The 22,165-nt window shown below is 43.8% G+C and overlaps 1 protein-coding gene across 5 annotated transcripts; it reads left to right on the top strand.

Moving 5' to 3' along the window:
- The first annotated feature begins 6 nt into the window (after nt 1-6).
- On the top strand, nt 7-13,451 carry gpt (glutamic--pyruvic transaminase). 5 transcript variants are annotated; one of them, XR_013650481.1, is made up of 13 exons: nt 7-229; nt 3,135-3,318; nt 5,933-6,022; nt 6,173-6,281; nt 6,401-6,534; nt 7,965-8,208; nt 8,350-8,429; nt 8,511-8,647; nt 8,729-8,903; nt 9,032-9,187; nt 10,873-10,985; nt 12,475-12,653; nt 12,756-13,451. XR_013650481.1 is itself a non-coding variant. In XM_011487034.4 (12 exons), the coding sequence occupies exons 1-12, from the start codon at nt 195-197 to the stop codon at nt 12,563-12,565; spliced, it is 1,548 nt and encodes a 515-aa protein (XP_011485336.1). In that variant the 5' UTR covers nt 7-194; the 3' UTR covers nt 12,566-13,451. The 5 variants fall into 5 exon arrangements, 3 of the variants coding, with proteins under 3 accessions (XP_011485336.1, XP_078790377.1, XP_004079476.1); XM_011487034.4 differs by having other exon boundaries at nt 12,475-13,451; XR_013650480.1 differs by lacking the exon at nt 7-229 and having other exon boundaries at nt 2,742-3,318.
- Nucleotides 13,452-22,165: the final 8,714 nt, after the last annotated feature.

The following is a 22,165-nucleotide window of genomic DNA, read 5'->3' as shown; positions in this document are numbered from 1 at the left end:
GTTCTCAGTTCTCGCGAGATTTCAGCCGGCGGCTTTTCAGATCCATGCTGTAAGCTAACGCTCACACGAGAGCGCTGGGCTGGACTGAACCCAGGTCTGTCTTCGTGTCCCGCTCCGTCGGCAGTAATGCGGATCTCGTGAGCCGGAACTGCAACTCGGCCAGCTAAATGAAACCGCCTTCGACGGTGTAAAGAATGAATCATGGGACGTCGTTACTGTGGAAACAACGGTAACTTCCTTCGTAAACCTAGCATGTTTAGTACAGATAGCTAACAAAAAGCTAATTATTGCTGAAACGGAAGTGTTTACAATCGGAATAGTTATGGTTTCTGTCTGCCTCTGGTGTTTTGTCTCTGTATTCTGTTCGCTGGTTTAACGCGTGTTGATGCTATTAGCTAATTGCTGATGTAACGTTGAGAGGTTTTGCCTCCCCCCGTTGTCCTTTACACAACCGGCTCATGAACGCGCTGGTTCGATAATCTGTCGCAGTTCTAACGTGACCATGATGATCCACGGCTGACCGCTGCCATGCTTCAGGATGGGTCCACCCAGCTGCTGTGCCTGACGGCCAGCAGCGGTGTCCCTCTGTTCATCAGGGGGGGCTCCAGCAGGCAGCTCCCCTTCTCTGTCATCGGCTCATTGAACGGCGTCCACATGTTCGGAGGGGGCCAGGGCGCGCTGCTGTCCTCCTGTGAAACGGAGGACGGGGGCAGGATAGTGTGGAGAGCTTTCCAGGACAGTGTGATGCTGATCGCCGTCTGCAGCAGCGGTCGGAGCGGGTCCTGCAGCAGCAGGGAGATGCAGATGCGTCTGCAGCGCCTCTTGGAGAACGTGTGGAGCTGCATGGTGCTGGTGTTGGGGCAGGACGAGCTCGTTCATGTCAGGAACGTCGAAAGGCTGAAGAAAGACTTGAGGTCCTGCTTTGGCCTCATCGATCAGCTGATTGAAGACAGACAGGAGGGCCTCTTGGGTAACCTCACGCACTGCGCCGATTCTCTGCTGCCCCCAGACCCCTCTCTGCTCCAAGAAGCCGTGGACGGGTTTACGGAGGCTGCGGACAGTGAGTTTGGATGCCTCATCGTCCACGGGCGAATAGTCACTGCAACGGAGAAGTGGTGGCGCCTGGCACCGGTGGAGATTGTCCTGCTTTTGGCTTTGGTACGCTCCCTGGCTGCATCCGGATCTGACTCCTGCGATTACCCAGTTTTCCTCCCACGGGGCAGTCCCACCGTGCCTTACCGCCTTCTGCGTTTCCAGCTTCTACCCGGGGCTGACGTGTGCGTCCTGTGCGGTCCCACCCCTTCCCTCCACAAAGTGGAGGCCCAACTGCTGAGCCGCTTCTGGCTGCCCCTTGTGGACACCTTGAGAGACTGCCTGGACGTTGGAGAGCGCTGCTTTCCAGGACCCGTGCCCCTGCGGCCTGACGTGCTGGCACTTCTGCTCATCAACCGTGACACCCGACGCTCGGTCTCCTGTGCGCAGAGTTCCGGTTACCCGTCACTCCCCAAGGCACGGTGCTGGGAGCTGCTAAAGCTCTTCTACATCTTCACCGTGTCGCACTACTTCTCACAGGAGGAAGCATCGGAGGAGAGGGATCAGAAAGATGCCGCTGCCGACTTCCTCCTTGGGTTCTCTCATCAACCTCAACACTGCTATTTGGTAACGGATGAATGCAAAAGTTATGGCCTTCAGACCCCCCAGCACCAGCTCTACCTGCTGCTATCACCGTCCGTGCCCACCTACGCGCTCCGTACCATCGCCATGCAGACTCTCTCTGATATACGTGCTGCCACAAAATTTTAGGTTTTCAGGAGGAGGAGGGGGAAAAAAAAGGGATTTTCTTTTGAAATTAATGGCGGCAAAACGTTGAAAAACTTTTGTTTCCTTAAATAAAAGTCTTTCACTTTTGTTTTTCTTTTTTTGCTAGTAAAAGGTTTTTGAAATGCCCTGGAGGAAAATGTGAAAACATCTATATAGGTTTTTATCTACTGCTGTTTCTCAAAATATATATATATATATATATTTTTATATTTGATTTGTTTTAAATGTTGCTGACTGTCTGCCCGCCCGCCTCTTGTGAATCTTTGAAAAGCTCAGAACAGTGTTTGGGAAAAGTCCTGAACAGTAAAGACACATTATGAAGAGAAGAGAGCTACAGGGCATCATCAAATATAAAATGTGACTTTTTTTCCCCTTCACACAATAAAGTCTGATTGTTTCTGAAACATTTTCTACTCTTCCTTTTTACATGTAGCTTTATGGAGGTTTAACTTTTTGCCTAAACTTTTCGGTGGTTTTTATGAAGCTATTTTAAAAAGAAAGTGATTCTGAAACAGAAACTTCCGGATGTCTGCGGCACATGTAGGTGGAGTTTAACACACTTTTCCTGCATTTATATATTTAAATATTTTTTTTTTAAGTGTAAACTGGAGTTCCGATCCGAGTTTGACTCGTGAAAAGGGAAATTTGAACCAGAGAAACTCTAGATGCTTCCACTCAAGATATTTTAGGATCCTGGTCAGGTTTTTACTGATGGATCATTTCATTTTCGTTCATTTCATTATAAAGGAGTTCAGGGAAACAAAGCTTCAGCTCGAGTGCAATTCATTATTTTTCATAACTTTCTTCATTTCGTCTGTCAAACTACTCCAACCAGTCGGTCAGAGCTTAGAAATGTTTGAAGAATGACATGAGCGCGCGGCAAACCAACAGGTTAAGCTGTCAGTTAGGAATAAGGAGGGACATCCCATCCAAAAGGGGGCGGGATGCGCCGCGAGCCAGCCGCTGCTAAGTGTGCACGCGCCTGAAAAAGTTGGGAGCGTGGCTTGTTTTTGTGCCGGGCGCCTCTCGGCTCAGCGCATTCGTTCGGTCGAACAACAAGTCGGTCGGTGCGCGCGCGCCGACGCTCCGTTTTTACGCAACGTTTCCTGGAGCAGATCGCACAGGTCGGCAGTTTTTCCCCGGCGGACGCTCGGAAAAGTTTGCCCGCAGAGCGTTCAGGACATGGCGGGCTCCAGGATGCGGCTGCTGTCGCACAGGAACGTGGGGCTGCTGCTGTCCGCGGGTGGAGGTCCGCGCTCCCGCCTACTGATCTCTCCAACTCTGTCCTCCTCCTCTCCTCCTTCTCCCGGCAGAGCTTTGTCAAGTCTGAGTGCCACGCGGCGTGGGCTTCCCAAAGAGAAAATGTCCGAGAATGGGATGTCCCGGGGCAAAGTGTTGACCATCGACAACATGAACCCCACCGTGAAGAAAGTGGAGTACGCGGTGCGGGGGCCCATCGTGCAGCGCGCCGTGGAGCTGGAGAGGGAGCTCAGTGAGGTATGGATGGATGGATGGTTTTTTACACCTGTTGAATGCATTGAATCATATGAAGTGTCTTCATGCAAACATTAAAGCTGACCGAGGAGAACATTGGATCCTCACCCAATTATCAAAGTCCACCTCCTGGTTACTCATTCCTGAGGTTCCTGCTGTTTGGTGCAGACGTTTCCACAGCCCTCGTGCTCCAAAACCACTTAGGGAGGGGGAAAAAAGTGGACATGAAACCAGAATCAATTTCCTCCTTTGGTTTCTGATTTTTTCTGATCAGCAGATTGACGTTCAGCTCTTCGTTCTGCCCACGAGTGTTTATTTGCTTCTTTCAGTCCACCCCTCCCAATAAATAAATAAATGTAAAAAATCCAACTAACTGAAAGTTGGGCTCCTTCCTGGTGATGTGGCAGCTGCTGAGTCAGTGCACTCTGGTGTGAAACCGGTCCTTTCCCAGAGCTCTGCTCAGGACAGGATGGTGGTTCTAAGGCCTGCAGCCGGTGGAATGATGACAGTGCTGAGCTTTTACGGGTGGAGTCCTTCATAAATACGAGATTCTTTTTCTATTTGGTCAAAATTTTAAAGGGTTTATTGATCAGTTTGCCTCAGACTCTGTATGCTAAATATAACCTTTCAGTTAGTTATTAGCAATTAGTAAAGGTGTAATTTAATATGTGTCGATAACCTCAGTTCCAGCAGCACCATTTATTTTAGAGAAACAGGGACTTGTTGGTCATTTTTTCTACTTTTTTTTCTTCTTTTATGTAACTTCTGTACGGTGTTGGGTTACTTTTGGGAAACAGTGGTAATACCTCTGTTTTTCTTCTGGGAAACAAGCAGCTTCATTGTGGTCTCGTGTTTCCTGGACGTTTGTTAATCCCACGCTGCAGGTATGACCTCCTTACTTGGGTTGTTTTGTTCGCTCGGGACACAGGCAGACTGTACCAGTGGAGGTGTGCCGACAAGGTTCACAGTGGATTATTACACTGCCGTCTTTGTTTTGTCTTAATGAGCTTCTGGCCCCAACGCCAATGGAGGGGGGAATTTTTGAGGTGGTTGCCGTGGTTACAGACACAAGGCTATTTTGGTTTTGTCAGATTTTATTTATTTTTTTAACCAAACTAGAAAACTACATTAGATGGTTGGGATTAGTTAGGGAAAAAGAAGAGTTTGAGGTCAAAGGAGTCTTCATTTTTTTGGTCAGAAACGACTGATTTGAAGCGGTGAAGTGAAAGGCGCCTTCGCAAACAGAGGCGTCCTGGTGAAGCGGTTCATTTCCTGATGGAAGAGCAGCTCTGTTTGTGGAGCTTTATCGCAGTGGGGAGGAGAAAGTCATCCCAGGCCTTCCAAGTTTGTTTTACAGATACTGAAGTCCGCTGGATGAATCCTGAATGGGCGTTTTCTGGGGGAGAAAGGGGGGAGTCATCCCCACCGTGTGACGGTATTGGCTCAGCCCAAGGGCGGCTGACCAATAGGAGGTGGATCCACTGCTCTGCCTGCAGCTGGATGTCAGGGTTTGAACCCGCGACTCTGTGTTGTTTCTGCTCGTTCCGTCTCCCCGCATCTGCTGTGAACATCACGGCGCTCGTGTTTGCGCGGCGTCAGCGGGGTCAGCTGTCCGGCAGATCATCTTCCAGACGCGTTACACAACCGGGACAGATGAGAGGAAAACTTTGGCCGTCAAGAAAAGAGGCTCACGGTTAGCAAAGCCGTGTTTATCAGAGAGGCACAACAGCCAAAGTTTAACTACTGATGCCATGAAAACGTTTAAGCAAACCGATTTAACAGTTTGGTCAACCTTTTCCCTAAATTGGCTTCAGCTTCTTCTGCAAATCAAAGCAACAACCCTTCAGCAATCCAACACATTTCCACAGGAAATTCAGTTGATGTAGTTTTGATGCAAAGTTTGACTGGATTCACAGCTCCAGTACAAACTCACACTCGTCTTTATCCGTCGTACGTTTGTCTGTGCGACGCAGCCATTCTGCTTCTTCCTGTCTACCTTCATCTGCTGCTGTTGCAAAATAAAAATAGCTGAGCAGGAAACTGCAAGCTGCAGTGTGAACTTGAAAGAAAAAAACCAAAATGTTCCTTAAAGTATCTTTTCTTTGTCAACCAACATATCAGTACGAATTCAGACTTTGGCTTAAGAAGTTCTGTTTCATCTAAAAATATTTGTTTTTGAATTGAATTTAATAAAATCTATGGACTGCTAAAGGGGCTGAACATATATAGTCTATATATTCTCTGTATCTTTTTGTCCTGCATTTGCTGATATGTGTGTGGATGTTAAAGTAAATCCGAAGAGTCATTTTTTATCTGTTCTACTTTGTTTTTTTTTTGTTGGAATTCATCTGTAAAGCCGTCTTTTTATGACCACAATTGATGATAATCTGCTTCCTCTAATCTGCATAATCTGGTAGTTAGAACAGGGAATCATATTGTATGAAAATTGCCACATATCTTTGTGGCGTTTTGCCCAGATCTGCAGTGTTTGGCTCTGAACATGTGCTTCTGGATGGTTCATGCGTGTAAAAGTTCAAACTTTTTGGTTTCGATCTGTGAACTGAGCCTTCAACCTTTTGTCCAGTTTGTCTCTAATGTTCCAGTTTCTGTTTGTCAGGGAATGAAGAAGCCCTTCGCAGAGGTCATCAAGGCCAACATTGGCGACGCGCACGCCATGGGCCAGCAGCCAATCACCTTCTTCCGACAGGTCAGCGCCTGCACCTGCTCCCAGCAGCTCCTTCTTTATCATTAAAACGCCTTTCTCCCCGGAGGGGCTTTGGCAGCTCTCAGACTGATAATTAGTTGTTGTTCAGGTTGAATTTTTCCTCCTAAAGCTCACACGGGTCTTTGTTTGAAGGTCCTGGCCCTCTGCTCGTACCCTGAGCTGCTGAGCGACAGCATATTTCCAGAGGACGCCAAAAATAGAGCACGCCGCATTCTGAACTCTTGCGGTGGAAACAGCATGGGTGTGTATGCATTGCTGCAAACCTCAGCGTCCCAGTCGTGTCCTGGTTTGCTGGCGCTCATGCAGGTGATGCTCGGGCTCGCCGCCGTCATCGGTAACCTCGGGATGAATTTCTTTCAGGTGCTTACAGCGCCAGCCAGGGCATCGAATCTGTGCGGCAGGACGTGGCCCTCTACATCGAGCGGCGGGACGGGGGCGTTCCCTGCGACCCCGACAACATTTACCTCACCACGGGGGCCAGCGACGGCATCGTGGTACGGCACTCCTCCTTCTGACTCCAGGAGCAGGATTTTCTAACCCTCATAATTTCACATTAGCTCCACAAATGGAGGCGACTTTCTGACTAACCTCAACTCTTTCATTTCTGTACGGTTTTAGAAGACGGGCAAACCGACAGATTACAGATGGTTTTATGTGTATAGATTCATATTTATAGTTTTTACACAGAATTCAGATTGAGATTATTGGCTGAAATGTAATCTGGTGTTTTCATAAAAATAACGTGTCTTAAATGTAAAAATCGTACAGGATTTAAAAAACAAAGAAAACCAAACAAGATGAGATAAAATAAACCTGATCAACAAAAATTAAATAAAATCATTTTCTATGAACACTATTCATGCATAACCGGAAAAACAAAACACCAGAACCAGATAAACTCAAGATGTTTGAAACGACATTCAAAGCAGTTTTACTGCAACCCCCCCCCCAGACTACGGGGGCAATTCTACATACAACCTTAAAATGAATGAAAAATCTAGATTGAAAAACCACAAAAACTGTTTTAAACTTATAAAACTTATAAACTTATAAAATAAAAAATAAAAAAAACTTTTAAAGAAATACTGAAATTTTCAACAAAGACTATAAATCTGAAAATGTTCCCAAATGAAAAATAATGTTTAAATATAACAGCTGTTGTGTTGTATTTTCAGTTTTTGTTTCTTCTTTTTTCAGTTCAGAATTTTTGTTTTTCAGAGTTAAACCTAATTTTACTTGGGGGTGGGGCTTTGGCTGCGGGGACATGATTGACATCATGTAATGATGTCATGTTGTTGTTGGCGCCGCCCCGTGTCCTCCCTCCTCCCCTGTTGTGGAGCAGAAATAACGTCACCATAACCTCCGTTACCCCATCTTAGGTTTATCGATATTTTTGACTTAAATTAGTAATTTCTCAAATTCACAATATGTTTTTTAATCAAATTTTCATTTATTTTCTTCAAATTTTCCATATTTTCAAGTTTACCATGTATACTTTGGATTTTAAATCAGCTTTCGAATTTAAAATCTGTTTTTTAAAATTCCTTTTAAGCCAGTCCTGATTTATCAAAGACCCACCCCCATAAAATTAAGGTCAACGGTGAAAACAAATAATTTGGGACTGAAAGCGAAGAGGAAGAAAACCAAAAAAAAAAGCAAAATTGAAATGACAGAACAGCAGCTGTTGGTAATAAACACTACTTTTCAAATGATCAGTTTTAGGTTTATAGGTTTTTTTTATTCAACTTTTCAGTATTTCTTTAAATGTAAAATATTTTTCACCATCTGACTCTGATTTGACCTCATAGAAAATTCCCTCCCAACCTGTTTAAAAAGCCTTCTTTTTCTTAAGATGGACAATGGATCAGTTTATTATTACACAGATTACCTTCAGTGGCGTTTGAATCCTCACATTTCCCTCCAGACCATGCTGAAGCTGCTGGTGTGCGGCGAGGGAGCGGCGCGCGCCGGCGTCATGATCTCCATACCTCAGTACCCGCTGTATTCGGCCGCGCTGGCCGAACTGGGGGCGGTGCAGATCAACTACTACCTGAACGAGGAGAAGTGCTGGAGTCTGGACATCAGCGAGCTGCAGCGCGCCCTGAACGAGGCCAGACGCTACTGCAACCCCCGCGCTCTGTGCATCATCAACCCTGGAAACCCCACGGGTAACTGATCTGTGCTGCTGGTTCTAATGCCGCCTCCTAAAGGAGACAAAGCTGCAGTTTTGTCCTCGACAGTACCCTTTGTGGACCACTAGATGGCAGCAAGGCGACGTAACTCTGTGACTGCCCTCCTGCTTTTCTCAGGTCAGGTTCAGAGCCGGCAGTGCATCGAAGACGTGATCCGCTTTGCCGCAAGGGAGCGGCTCTTCCTCATGGCTGATGAGGTAGCCCCCTTCGCTGTTTCAAATCCCCTCATCCTTCAGGTTTTCCTTCCGCCTCTAACTTCTGCTGCGCTCGTTTCAAAGGTGTACCAGGATAACGTCTATGCCGAGGGGTGCCAGTTCCACTCCTTCAAGAAGGTCCTGTTTGAAATGGGCCCGGAATACTCAGAAACGGTGGAGCTGGCCTCCTTCCACTCCACCTCCAAGTGTTACATGGGAGAGTAAGTGGCTCAGAGACGGAGTCCATCACCTTCCATTGATGGATCTGTTTGCATTTCTCCAGTTCTGTTTCCTTTCATCAGATGTGGCTTTCGTGGAGGCTACATGGAGATCATAAACATGGACGAGGAGGTGAAGGCCCAGCTGACCAAGCTGCTGTCGGTCCGCCTGTGTCCTCCTGTTCCTGGGCAGGCTCTGATGGATCTGGTGGTGAACCCGCCTCAGCCCGGGGAGCCTTCGTACGAGCGCTTCATTTCGGTAAAACGGGCCACACTTTGCTTGCAGAACTTATGATGAAGATATAGAAGAAGAAAAGGTGTTTGTGTGCCGTACGGAAACTGGATTGAGAAGTGCATTTCATGACATCTGATCTGCTTTGTGTCCAGGAGCGCACAGCCACCTTAAGTGCCTTAGCAGAGAAGGCCAAACTTACAGAGCAGGTCCTTAACACCGTGGATGGGATCCGCTGCAATCCTGTGCAGGGCGCCATGTACTCCTTCCCTCGCATCGCCATCCCTGAAAAGGCCATCAAAGAGGCCACGGTCAGTCCTGCAGCGCTCCCTTTGAAGCTCATGTGTTGTCGTCTGAAGGTTGATGTATTGATGAAGATCCCCCTGAAGGAGCTGAGTGAACTGAAAGAGACGATTATTTTTACCCAGCATCCTTTTCAGTCTAGCACTTATCCTTTGGACCACTTTTTGTGTTTTTATTCTGGCTGTGCGACCTACATGACCTTCAGCGCTCAAAGGCTTCATCTGCATCGGCCCAAATCTCCGGGTAACGAACATGGGAGCTTTGGCTCTGAAGCAGATCTTGGCGCTGCACAACCACCATGCTGTTTGCTAAGGGGAACAAATGATTTCCTATAGCTCCAGTCTTACAGTTGACTGCTCTGGAGGACGTTAGGGGCAGGATGGAGATCCCATCCTCCAGAACTCCTAATTTCCCCTGCAGAGGATAAGGTCAGCGTCATGGTGACCCTCTGACACCTGATCAATCCCACCGACATCGACGTCACCGCCGTGAGGCCAGATCCCCGAAAACAAAGCGCAGAACATTTCTCTGATTATTTAGAAACGGGGGGAGCGTGCTGAAACCTAAATACTCCACTGAAGGGCTTCATGAAAGCTTTTGATCTGGAGATAATTGGTTCCTGAAGGGCGTCTCACTCCAGTAGCTATGGAGAGCGAATAAAGGACCGGTGTTGCCATGAAACTGTGGATCACGTTCAACACGGCAGGAGGTCATGTCTGCTTCTGGCAGATGATGGTACAGATTCACCCAAAACGGGTTTTCTGACCCTCAGTTTCAATGAACAATTTAACAGTTTCTGTTTGGTCCAGTTGTTTTAAGGAGTGATATTTATGTCACCGCGTTGCACACAAAACTTTTTAAGTTGCAAATGAAAGTATTAAATATTTGCTTTCAATTAATTTTTTTAAATCGCTTCTTCTGCTAAAAACAGAAGAATTTACTTTAATGAGCCGTCATTCTATTGCTTATTTACACTATTAATCTATTCCAAAACACTTTTTTAAAAGTTATTTTTATTCCAAAACATTTTTATAAATTATTTTCATTTCAAAACTCTTTTTTTATTTTATTCCAAAACACTTTTTTTTAAATGATTTTCATTCCAAAACACTTTTTTCAAAATTATTTTTATTTCAAAACACTACTTTTTTTTAAAAATCCAAATATTTTTTATTTCAAAACACTTTTTTTTATTTTATTTCAAAACACTTTTTTTAAAAATTATTTTTATTCCAAAACACTTTGTTTTTTTTAAGTTATTTTCATTTCAAAACATGTTTGCTGCATTAAATAATATAGCTATTTCACGCTAAACTGAAACTTATGAGGGCAAAATCAAAGATAGGGAAAAAGCTAGATGAGACACAACGCCAACATTTGTATTGTATACTTTCTGAACTAAAAAAGGAGGTTTGAATAAAAATAATTAATGTGGGGAAAAAAGTTTTTGAAACCAAAAAAAAATTTTAAAAGCAAAAAAAAAACGTGGTGGCACAAATATCACTCCATAGTTTTTAACTTTAAAACATTTTCTCCAAATTGTAATTCAAAATCAAAACCTACAGGAACTATTTATGCTCCAAAACGATCAAAACTCAGTTCTGTACTATGTTTATTTCAGATTTTGCATACATCACCTTTTATAAAATACCACTTAACCCAGAGAATGGATGTCCCCCCCCCTGTTCCTCAGGAAAACGGGCAGCAGCCGGACATGTTCTACTGCATGAAGATGCTGGAGGAGACTGGAATCTGCCTCGTTCCTGGAAGTGGATTTGGTCAGAAGGATGGAACGTACCACTTCAGGTAAACTGCAGCTGTAAACCTGCTGCAGATGATTATTTCTATCAGCAATAAATATTATAAACAAATCCTAGAACATGGAAAATAAGGAAATCCTCGTTTTAAATCTGCTCAACACGCAGGAACATTTTTACCTCCAAGTCTGTTTCTGAGCTGCTGAGTTTACAAAAACCAAAAATCTGATCATTGTCTGGTTTTCTGGGTTTTCCCTCACTATTTCACGGCTCACTGTTTAACAGATTTTTATTAGTGCATGTTTTTTCCTTTTATTTTGATTTTGTTTTTTACAGCGCAGTGTTCTGCATCCTGATTGGCTGTTGATTGTTTTTTTTTTTTTACTTATCCTGTCCAACAGCTGGGCAGGCAGATGAGAGCTGAGGGCCTCTTGTGTTGGACATATTTTACTTTAACAATATGGGTTATTAATCGTCATACAAACCAGAGGTATGTCTGAATAAACCTGTTGGCTGTTTATTGTTGTCAATCATGACAACATGCATGAATCTCCATTCGCAAGCAGCTCTTTCGTTTTCATTCTATAAACCTGAACTTGTTTTTCTACGAAGGTTTGAACGTTTAAACAAGAGAAAAAGGCGGGAAATAGTTCACCTCCGTCTGAGAAAAGTGTATAAGGTTTGTAGTGAGGGCTTTTACTGCCTGGAAAAAATAAAAGTCACTTGCTGTTTCACGGATTTAGCAGTTTGGGGCCCCTGGTGAACAATAATGTGGGGCCCTCTGCAGCAAATTGAGCATTTCTTTATTAAAATAGCTGTGAATCGGGATGCGTGTGAAGAAAAACGTATTTGTTAGGTAGAAAAGGCGCTGGGCGGAGAGGAAGTGGGGGCGGGCTTGCTCCACAATAACAGTCCCTCAGACAGCTCAGAGCTGCAGAAACTACGTCCTAGTTTCTGCAGAGTTTTGGATGTTGGCTAAAAACATCATAATCATCATTTTAGACCACTGGGAACGCTTTAAAAATCGATCAAAAGATGATCAGAGTGGGACTTTAAACATACATTGTTTTCAATCCTTATAAGCTAAAATACTTCTCCACTTTAAGACAACAACTCAAATCGTTTTTATAGCATCTAAAACATGAATTACTTTTAAATATGAAATAAATATTATTTTTTACACTTGGAAAAAGAATGAATATATTGGTCAGGCTATTTTTTTAGTCACTGGTGGGAACAAATGAGCTTTTCTGTATTTTCTTTCATTTTACTGAAAAAGGCCAAAGAAAACGGTAAAAACAGAAAAAATCTCCAGAAGTAAAGAAGTCAAGGAGGGAGTAGAAAACAAACTAAACTCTTATTTTTTTTGTACACAGAGGACTGGTTTCAACAAGTCTTTATGCTTCAGAAAAGAGCCTCTGAACCAAACCCGATGGTGAAACCCGGAGGGCTCGGTTGTCGGGGCGATCCCGCCTCTTCAGTGCTCATGAACCCATCAGGTTCTTGTGAACCAACGTCTCTTTGTCTCCTCTGCTCAGAATGACCATCCTGCCTCCGAGGGACAAGCTGAAGATCCTGCTGAACAAAGTCCAGGAGTTCCATCAGAGATTCACGCAGCAGTATTCCTAAACCGCCGCTCCCGAATGACCACTTTCGCTCCCCCTCCACGTGAGGGAGGGGGGGACGTTGCCAACCGCTGTAAAATGCGTCAGCCAGCGTGGGTTTATTTGTCACTGATTTGTGCCTTTTTTCGTTTTTTTTGGCGACCCCGTTAACGGAAGCACTTTGGCCCGTCAAACTGTCCGCTTTGGTTCTGCAGGAGGCGCCGAAAGCGAAGGAGAGGCCGTTCAGGCGCTCGCTGTGTTCTGTGTAGTGTCTTCATGGAAGGATGTGGGCTCTTCGTTTGTGGAGTCATTCAGCCGCGGTCGTGTCGGGCTTGTAACCGGCAGAAGGAAAGGCTCTGCAGCCGAGGCGTTCCTGCAGACTGAGGCTGTAAAAGACTCTTGCATGAATATTCAATAGAAGACATTTTGTAGAATTATAAAAGAAAATGAATGAAATGACCTTTGCGCTCTCATTCTTTACAGCGTTAATACATTGTTTACATAGTTTTAATCTTTAAGTGTTAATTCTTTAACGGTGGTGTGGACCTTTTTGGCATTAAATGCTGTTTTGTTTCATTTGTATTAATTTTTTTTTTTTTTGCTTTAATTTACTTGTTTACTAATTAATCTAATATTAAATAACATTTACTGGATGTTGAGCATTTGAGTCCTTTAGAAGGAAAACTCGCATCTTTTAGTCATAGCCTTCTTCTGTTGCATATAATAAGGCAGCCTGGAGGGGAAGTGATTCATTTTCAAATGTTTGTGCTTTATTAAAAAAAAAAATCCTTTTGGGCTAAATTAAAGATTGTATAATATTTGAAGGGATTATAACATCTGCCTTTCTCTGTTTTTTTTTTTTTTTTAATTGTGTTCTTTTTGGCTGTGAATGAATAAAAATGACAAACGAAGGTGACTGGAGGCCTTTTCTGTGCTGCTGTTCTAATGATTCTAACTGGAGACTTTTTGACATCTTACAACACCACTGTATATATATATATATACACACTATAGAGTGGGGCAAAAAGTATTCAGTCAGCCACAAACTGTACAAGTTCTGTAATTTTCATCCACTGAGATGAAACGAGAGAAAAAATCCAGAAAATCATGTCTGATTTTTTTTCTTCTAAAGAATCTATTTGGAAATTGTGGTGGAAAATAATTTGTTCAATAATAAAAGTTCAACTTAATACTTTGTTATAAACCCTTAGTTTGCAATGACAGCAGTCAAATGTTTTCTGTAAGTCTTCAAGGTTTCCACAAACTGTTGCTGGTATTTTGGTCCATTCCTCCATGCGGATCTCCTCTAGAGCAGTGATTCCCAGCGATCTGATTAAAGACTTTCTATGGCAGGGGTGACCAAACTTTGTCGCTCAAAGGGCCAAAATCTAAAAGGGGTCCCTGTCCGTGGGCCAAATACAATTATATTTTGCATGTCATGAAATAAAAGCAAATAAAGAATATAGTTTAGGTTATTTATTTGTATTTGGTACTTTTCAAGGTAACACACATTAGTGTGACTAAAAAGTTAGTAACATTTTTCCTTGAATCTCTCTCGATCGCCCACTTAACGCCGAACTTTCGTAGCTAGCCAATGTGGCGCTGTCCTGTGCTGAGGGCATCATGAGGGCGGCTTGCTGTGACAGAAGTTTAGATTGGAACTCCCTAGAATTTGTCTTTTTCGCCTCACCTTTGTGTTTGGATAAAAGTGCGTGTTTAGTATCGTCGGGCCGGCATTTATTGTACTCTTTAAATAAAGCCACGGACTGCTGACAAAAAAGACAACCTGAGAAGAGATTTCTGGAGAAAAATAATCCTCCTCCCATATTTGTTTAAAATGCCTCTTATCCGTTTGCTACTGCCGTTGTCGCTCCATGAATGAATGGGAAAGGTTAAGGGGTTTTAATTAAACACTCAACGGCCTCTACAGGCACGACTTGGTGGGCCAAAGGATAACCTTTGGTGGGCCAAATTTGGCCCGCGGGCCCTACCTTGTTGAAACGATTCTTATGAAGCCACTCCTTTGTTACCCAGGCAACGTGTGTTTGGGATGGTTGTCATGCTGAAAGACCCAGCAACGTTTCAACTACAAAGCCCTTGCTAATGGAAGGAGGTTTTCACTCAAAATCTGATCATACTTGACCCCATTCATTAATTCCTTTACACGTGTAGCGACTTCAAAAACCAAACCGTCGCTGAAAGGCGGATGCTGGGTCCGGTTATTGAATGACGCACTTGAAATAAACCATGAAGCTTAACAAAGTTCGTATTTTGAAGTTTAAATAATGAAAAAAGAAGGTAATGAAATTCACTTATTACTGTGATCAAAAAAAGAGAATAAGCAAAGAATCAAGAAAAAGCGTGTTATGTGGTCAACAAAAAATACGGCAACCCCGCCGCTCACCCCCCCCCCTCCCTCTCACACAGGGAAAAACCACAGTTGAGATCAAGTCAATTAATGTCACCGCCCACAAACATGTGACCCACCAGCTGATTACCTACTCAATGGCCTATAATCAAAACAAAAACTATATTAATTTACCATAATAAAGACCACACTTTATTCATGGCACCTACAACATGGATTTGTCGTCCTGCTGAAAAACAACTCCAAAGCATGATGCCTCCACCTCCATGCTTTACAATAGGTCTGGTGTTCTTTGGATGCTGCTCAGCATTCTTTCTCCTCCAAACACGACGAGTAGAGTTCTAACCAATAAGTTCTATTCTGGTTTCATCTGACCATTGGACATTCTCCCAATCCTCTTCTGGATCATCCAAATGCTCTCTAGCTAACTTTAGACGGGCCTGCACATGTACTGGCTTTAGCAGGGGGACACGTCTGACCCTGCAGGGTTTGAGTCCCTGGTGGTGTAGTGTGTTACTGATGGTAGCCTTTGTTACTTTGGCCCCAGCTCTCTGCAGGTCATTCACTAAGTCCCCCCTGTGTGGTTCTGGGATTTTTGCTCACCGTTCTGGTGATCATTTTGACCCCACAGGGTGAGATGATTCACGGGTGTGAAATTGGCGATTTTTCACATCTCCACACAGTATGAGAAAAGGAAACATTTGTTCAAAGGATCGTCATTAAATTACTCACTCGTGCTGCCAGGTTAAGGCTACAACCACAACCTAAGTTTGGTTGACCTTTGACCTGAGGAAGGGGCCACCATCTTGTTTTTCCCAAAAGAATCGCCTTTACGGCCCAGCCACAAAGTCAAACTCCTCCTAGGGATTGTAATCTATCTTTTATACCTGGCATCACCGTGGCAAAATCTCAAAAGCACCCTTCTTCTGTTGCTCCCTCATTGTAATATTGTGAAAATGTAAAACATAAATTGTTGCCTGAAGCCGAATGAAAGGATGTGAACGAGATGAACCTACTGGGAAAGTGGACATGGTTGACAAGAACTGTTGCCCATAAACTCCAAACGTTTACTTTTGCCGATTCTTCTGAAAGTTACAGAGACCTGTCCGTCACCCCAGGGGACCATGCCATAAAACGGTTGCTATGGAGACAAAGCCAATAGAAAAAAGTTTTTTTTTTCCACCTGAATTTGTCATGTGTAACTCTTCCCGGGGTGGCAGACACATAGGGGGAGAGTGAGATGCCCTTTAGCAGCCGCTCAGTCAGACAGTGAGAGCGGTTAAAAAGTGGGTAATTTATGACATTTTCTTTTACAAACAATAAGCGAAAATGTGTGAAAATAGAGTGAACTTAAACAGGGGGAAAAAAAGTTTAAATTTAAAGCTGAAGGAATCTGAAGAATTCTTAAAATGTCGTTTTTAAAACACTTGCTGAAAACACTGATCTGTGTAAATCGAACTGACAGAACAGCAATAATAAAGTCAGGAGCATGCAGCCTTTGTGTTTGTATGCACCAATAAACACTGCAGGGACGCTGTGGTCGTCTCCAAGCTTTCAACTGAAATGAAATGCTAAGTATATTCAAAACAAATGGATCCGTTCTGTCACAAATACACATAAAGTGATGTCATTTCCTCAAAAACAACGAAGAGTGCTGTCTTCATTTATTCCCAAGTTGTCAATTTCAAAAGATTTCACATGTAAACACTTGAACAGCGTTTATTGTCAGCGCTGCTGATCTGTTAATCACTTTTAATGCTTGGTTTGCTTTTTTGCGAGCGGGGAGGGATGATGGATGGCGCTGCAGGATTCACAGAGACGGAAGGCGGGTTAAAAGTAGGACCCGTAGTTTGAAAGGGTTTTCTGCCTTCGTCCTCTCCGCTTCACAGTGGCTGTCAGCTTTAATTATCTGTGACAAGGGGCCTTCTGAATCCTAATTATCCAGAATTTTGTCTTTCCTGAAGCCCTTCACTGTTCACTCCAGCTGCTTGACGCATTCACTTGTTCCAGTCGTCCTCGCCCAAAATTAATTGGCTGCGTTTGCAGTTTTTCTCGTGTCTCCTGACATCTTTTGGGAATCAAAGGTCATCATTAGTCCGGGCGAGGATGTAAGGCGACAGTGAGACAGTCATGCATCAGACATCAGCTCTGTCATGTGGCTGTCCTGGTTATGACGACGATCACTTTTTACTCGCTGGGCACAGCCTCATCCGAAGAGATCCACATGACTGACTCTTACAATTGCTCAGATGTTTGTAGATTGGAGATCATTTTGTGTTCATTATTCTAAATGTGTGGACAGGGTTCAGAATCATTGTGGTGCAGCAAAAGTTTTACCTTTAAATGTAAATTATAAAGTTATCACACAGAGGCTGCCTGTTCTTTTCTGTGGTTGTGTTAAGCTGCAGTTACATCCATCATTGGAAAGAGCCGAGGATTTTCTTCATCTGTCATGCTTTGTTTGCAAGGAATCCATATTTCTTTTATTTATTATTTTGTATGTACTTTTTTCATGCATCCTAATTCTTTGTTGTACTTTGAGACGCAGCATCCTGAAGGCTCATTTATACAATAGGGGCTCTTTTTCTTTGGGCTTCTAAAAGACCTAACCTCTTTGGAGGGACACCAACACCCCCATAATTATAGTTTTTATTCAAAATTTAACACAAAGGTTTCAAAAGGGTTTTTGAGCTCTAAAATTTGTGCAGGAGTTCCACAAGGCTCCTCCCTGGAGCCACTTCTATTTAACATCTACACACTCCCATTGACCCATTATAAAGAACAACATTAGTAGCCATAGCTATGCTGATGACACACAGATATGTATTACATTGACACCGGGAGACAAAGGCCCTGCACGGGCTCTTGGTAAATACATTGAGGACATGGCTGTGACTCAACTCACTCCAAGCAAACTAAAACAAAACAGAGGTTATTGCCTTTGAAATACAGTTCAGGATCGCTACAGAGCTACAATCCATCCATCCATCCATCCATCCATCCATCCATCCATCCATCTTCCTCCACTTATCCAGGAGAGGGTCGCGGGGGCAGCAGTCTGAGCAGAGATGCCCAGACTTCCCTCGCCCCAGCCACTTCCTCCAGCTCCTCTGGGAGGACCCAGAGGCGTTCCCAAGCCAGCCGAGAGACACAGTCTCTCCAGGGTGTCCTGGGTCTTCCCCGGGGCCTCCGCCCAGTGGGACATGCCCGGAACAACTCTCCAGGGAGGCGTCCAGGAGGCATCAGGACAAGATGCCCGAGCCACCTCAACTGGCTCCTTCTGATATGGAAGAGAAGCACTTCTACTCCGAGCTCTCAGCGGGTGGCCGAGCTTCTCACCCTATCTCTAAGGGAGCGCCCAGCCACCCTGCAGAGGAAGCTCATTTCAGCCGCTTGTATTCGAGACCTCGTTCTTTCGGTCATGACCCATAGCTCATGACCATAGGTGAGCATTGGAACGAAGATCGACCGGTAAATTGAGAGCTTTGCTTTTCCGCTCAGCTCTCTCTTCACCACAACGGACCGATACAGCGACCGCATAACTACGGACGCCGCTCCGATCCGCCTGTCAATCTCACGCTCCGGTCTTCCCTCACTCGTGAACAAGAATCAAAGGTATTTAAACTCCTCCACCTGGGGCAGGGACACTCCACCCACCAAGAGATGGCAAGCTACCTTTCTCCGGTCGAGAACCATGGCCTCAATCTCTTAATCTAAAAATCACCAACCTGGCCGGAAACTTGGATCTAGAGATGGACCTGAAGACCTGAAAATTATAGATGTCTAAGCAGGACCTGGAAGAACTAGTCCATGTGTTCGTCTTTAGTCGACCTGACGACTGTAACAGTGTTTTTACATTCAGAACTTTGCTGTTCAGGTTCTCACAGGGACCACGACAGTAGAACCACATCAGTCCAGTTCTGAGGTCTTTCCACTGGCTGCCTGTCTGCCAGAGGATGGACTTTAAAGCTCTGTTGCTGTTTTGTAAAGTTTTGAATGGTTTGGCACCAAAGAACACAACTGACCTCCTGACCCAGAATGTATGCCAGCAACACTTCTCCGGTGATCTGGATCCGGTCTTTTATCAGTTCTGGAGTCCAAACCAAACAAGGAGAAGCTGCATTCAGCTTCTATGCTCCACACATCTGGTCTTCCAGAAAGCTGAAACAATCGGTTCATTTAAATGAAGAGCCACCTGTTCTCAGCATTTGATGTGTTTTTATCCATCCATTCAGTTACTTTAAGCTGACTTTAAATTCAGTTATTTTTTAACTTTCTAGTTTAGTTTAATGACTAATCCTTTAACAGTTTTATCACACATTTCTTTTAATGCTCTATGTAGAGCACTTTGAATTGTTTTAGTACGCCAAATGTGCCAAACAAATGAACTTGCCTTTAAAACAAACAAGAGTTTTGACACAACTGTGATTTTCCTGCAATAAATCCTCAGAACTTTGTTAAGTGGAGCTTCCTTTGCCTGTTTTTCCGCCTTTTTCACACAGTCTTGAGTTTGTCTGTGTTTTAATTTTGGATTTGTACATTTTTTTCCCCCCTAGATACTTTATTTATCCCTCAATGGGGAAATTCTTCTCCGCATTTGACCCATCCGCTGGGGGAGCGGTGAGCTGCAACTGAACTGCGCTCGGGAGGCAGTAGCTTTCAGGGCAGGGGTCGGGAACCTATGGCTCGCGAGCCATATATGGCTCTTTTGATGGTCACATGTGGCTCGCAGACAAATCTTTAGTTATACTTTTTTTTTTTTTTCTTCATTAGACCAGTCCTTCTCGGGCCGATGCGATGCCAGAGGCGCGCAGTAGTAGCGGTGCTTGGAGAAAAAAATCTGCGCCAGCGCTATCAGTTACTATTATCTATTATTTCACAGAGTTTGTACCACCCGGAAACCTGTGAATTGACGTGCCTAAAACTGCGCGCTCCCGTCTCTGAGAAAGAGCGCGCATTTGCGGGGATGGGATGTGTGAGGGAGAAAGCAGAGGGTGGGGGGACCGGCAGCAGGTGAATCGCGCAGGGATTGTAAAAACGTAAAACACGCTGCCCGTCACTCACTGCAGTGTGTGAGTATATGTTTGGCTCCATGTCTGCATGTGATCAGTCTGTCTCACATCTAAAGAACAGTCAGACCTACGATCACGTTTAAAGTCTCAACGCCTGCATGAAGCAGAAACTCACCACGTATCAACCAGACTAGACCATCAGCAAAACTACCACGAGAAATACTCATCATTTATTAGCAACAGCATAACGATGTTATTAAAAAGAATCCACAGACTTATTGTCCTTTAAAAATGTTGAAATTAAATAAAATGCACACATTCATTTGTATTTTTAGTTTTAAACATATTGTCGCGGACTGAGCGGCTGTTGGGCCGCGTTGAAAGTTCTGAAGTTCATTGAACGCATCTGATTGGCTCTCAGTTCTGTCGCTCAGCCTGTTATTAGGTAGTTTGGACCAATGGTGTTCAGCCATGGGCCAAATAAGGGAAATGGGAGGGCTGGAGCGCGAGCAGGTGAATATAAAGTTGGGAGAAGCGCTCTCGTCTTAGCGGGAGAGATTCAGGAGTTGCTGAATTAATTGTTCGGCGTTTGTCGCGGTCTGCAGTAACCCGAATAAAGAACCTTAAAAGAGGTTAAGTCTCCGTGCCTCAGTGTGGGAAAGGGACACTACATTATTGTATGGCTCTTTCGAAATTACATTTCAAAATATGTGGCGTTTATGGCTCTCTTGGCCAAAAAGGTTCCCGACCCCTGTTTCAGGGTCTTGCCTAAGGACCCTCACTGAGTGATGTTAACTGCCTGCCATTGATATGGTAATTGCCCCCAGTACCATTGTTTCTTCCCCTCCGGGAATCGGACCCTGGATTCCTGCATGGTAGCTTCTCACCTTACCAACCGAGCTACTCAGCCGGAATTTCCGTATTCTTGTCCCTACATCTTTAATTTTTTTTCCAAACATCTCAATCTTTTTGATTTTTTGGATTTAAAAAATGTACATTTACTGCTAAGAATTTTTTTGGACAGTTTCTGGCTCTTTGTGGAATTATTTTGAAACACAATGAAATATTAAGAGCATGAATGGAATAGCTTCCCATGTTTAGGATACTAAAATGCTTAATTTATTTGAAAACAGGGGTTAAAAAGTGTCAAAACATTTGTGAGAATTCTGGTTAAAGCAAAACTTTTATGAAAAACAAACAGAAGATGAAAATCAGCAAACCTGCTTTAGATCACCGTAGAACCTTTGTGAAATGGATTTCTCTGCATTCTCTGTAGGTTTAATTCCGTGTCCATGCTGGGGGACGTATGGCTTCTGTTTGAAACAATCCAGTGTCAGGTCATATTTCTGTAGAAAGCACTGGACTGTACCATGTGTCAGTGGTCCTCAAAGGCTTTCCAAAGTCCATGTGCGCACACTGATCACACTGGCATGAAGGTTTCTCCTGCAGTGACGCCTGACATCCTAAAAGCCAGCAAATGTTTTCATCCTCCTTTTTCACTCCCAAACAATGCTTGTTTGTTACATTTATGCTCACAACAACGATTGTTTATTTATGCACCTTTTTTTGTAAATGTGACTCTTAATTTATATAAATTGGAGAATGTGCTATGATTTTTTAAATACAGTTTCTGCTGTGAACTTCATTTACAAAATTTCACTGTTGTCTGGAATTTGATCTGTTTGCCGCTAAAAACTTGAAAAGTCATCAACACTGCAATTCAGCAGCGGCAATATTTTCCAGAAAGAGGAAAAAAAAATAAACAAATTATTTACAGAAATGTTTTTGTTTTGTTTCCTTTCATGCGTCTGGTAGGAGTGAGTGACTAGAGGGATTCATGCAACGTTTGATCGATATGCAAGACGCTTCAACTAAGAAGTGATAAGAATACTTTAAAAAAAATTCAATCTCCATTTTTTTTGGTACAAAAATCTCCACAGCTGCTCTGTTTACAGATAAATAACAGTTAAAAAAATTAAAATCTTCAGGGGATTTACAGTTAAGCAAACATTATGTACACCCGCTAACCTACAGCCCCTCACACCTCCAACCTAATGTTACTGGTGCAAAAGAAATGGCGAGCAATATCAGAGCGAAACCTGTCTGGATCCTGTCTCCGGCTCGGTCCGCGCCCCCGGCCGTCCCTCCAACTCCATCTGGATGAAGCTCGTCTGCTGGACTTTTATATATGTAGTTGTAGTGTTAGATAAGTTAATTCTTCTCTATGAGTTCTGGTAAATCGCCT

This window comes from Oryzias latipes, chromosome 17 (assembly GCF_053564925.1).
Source record: "Oryzias latipes strain Hd-rR chromosome 17, Olatipes_Hd-rR_3.1".
Classification (NCBI taxonomy): Eukaryota; Metazoa; Chordata; class Actinopteri; order Beloniformes; family Adrianichthyidae; genus Oryzias; species Oryzias latipes.
Note: the sequence above shows the minus strand (reverse complement) of the source record. Positions and strands in the feature narration are given on the sequence as shown.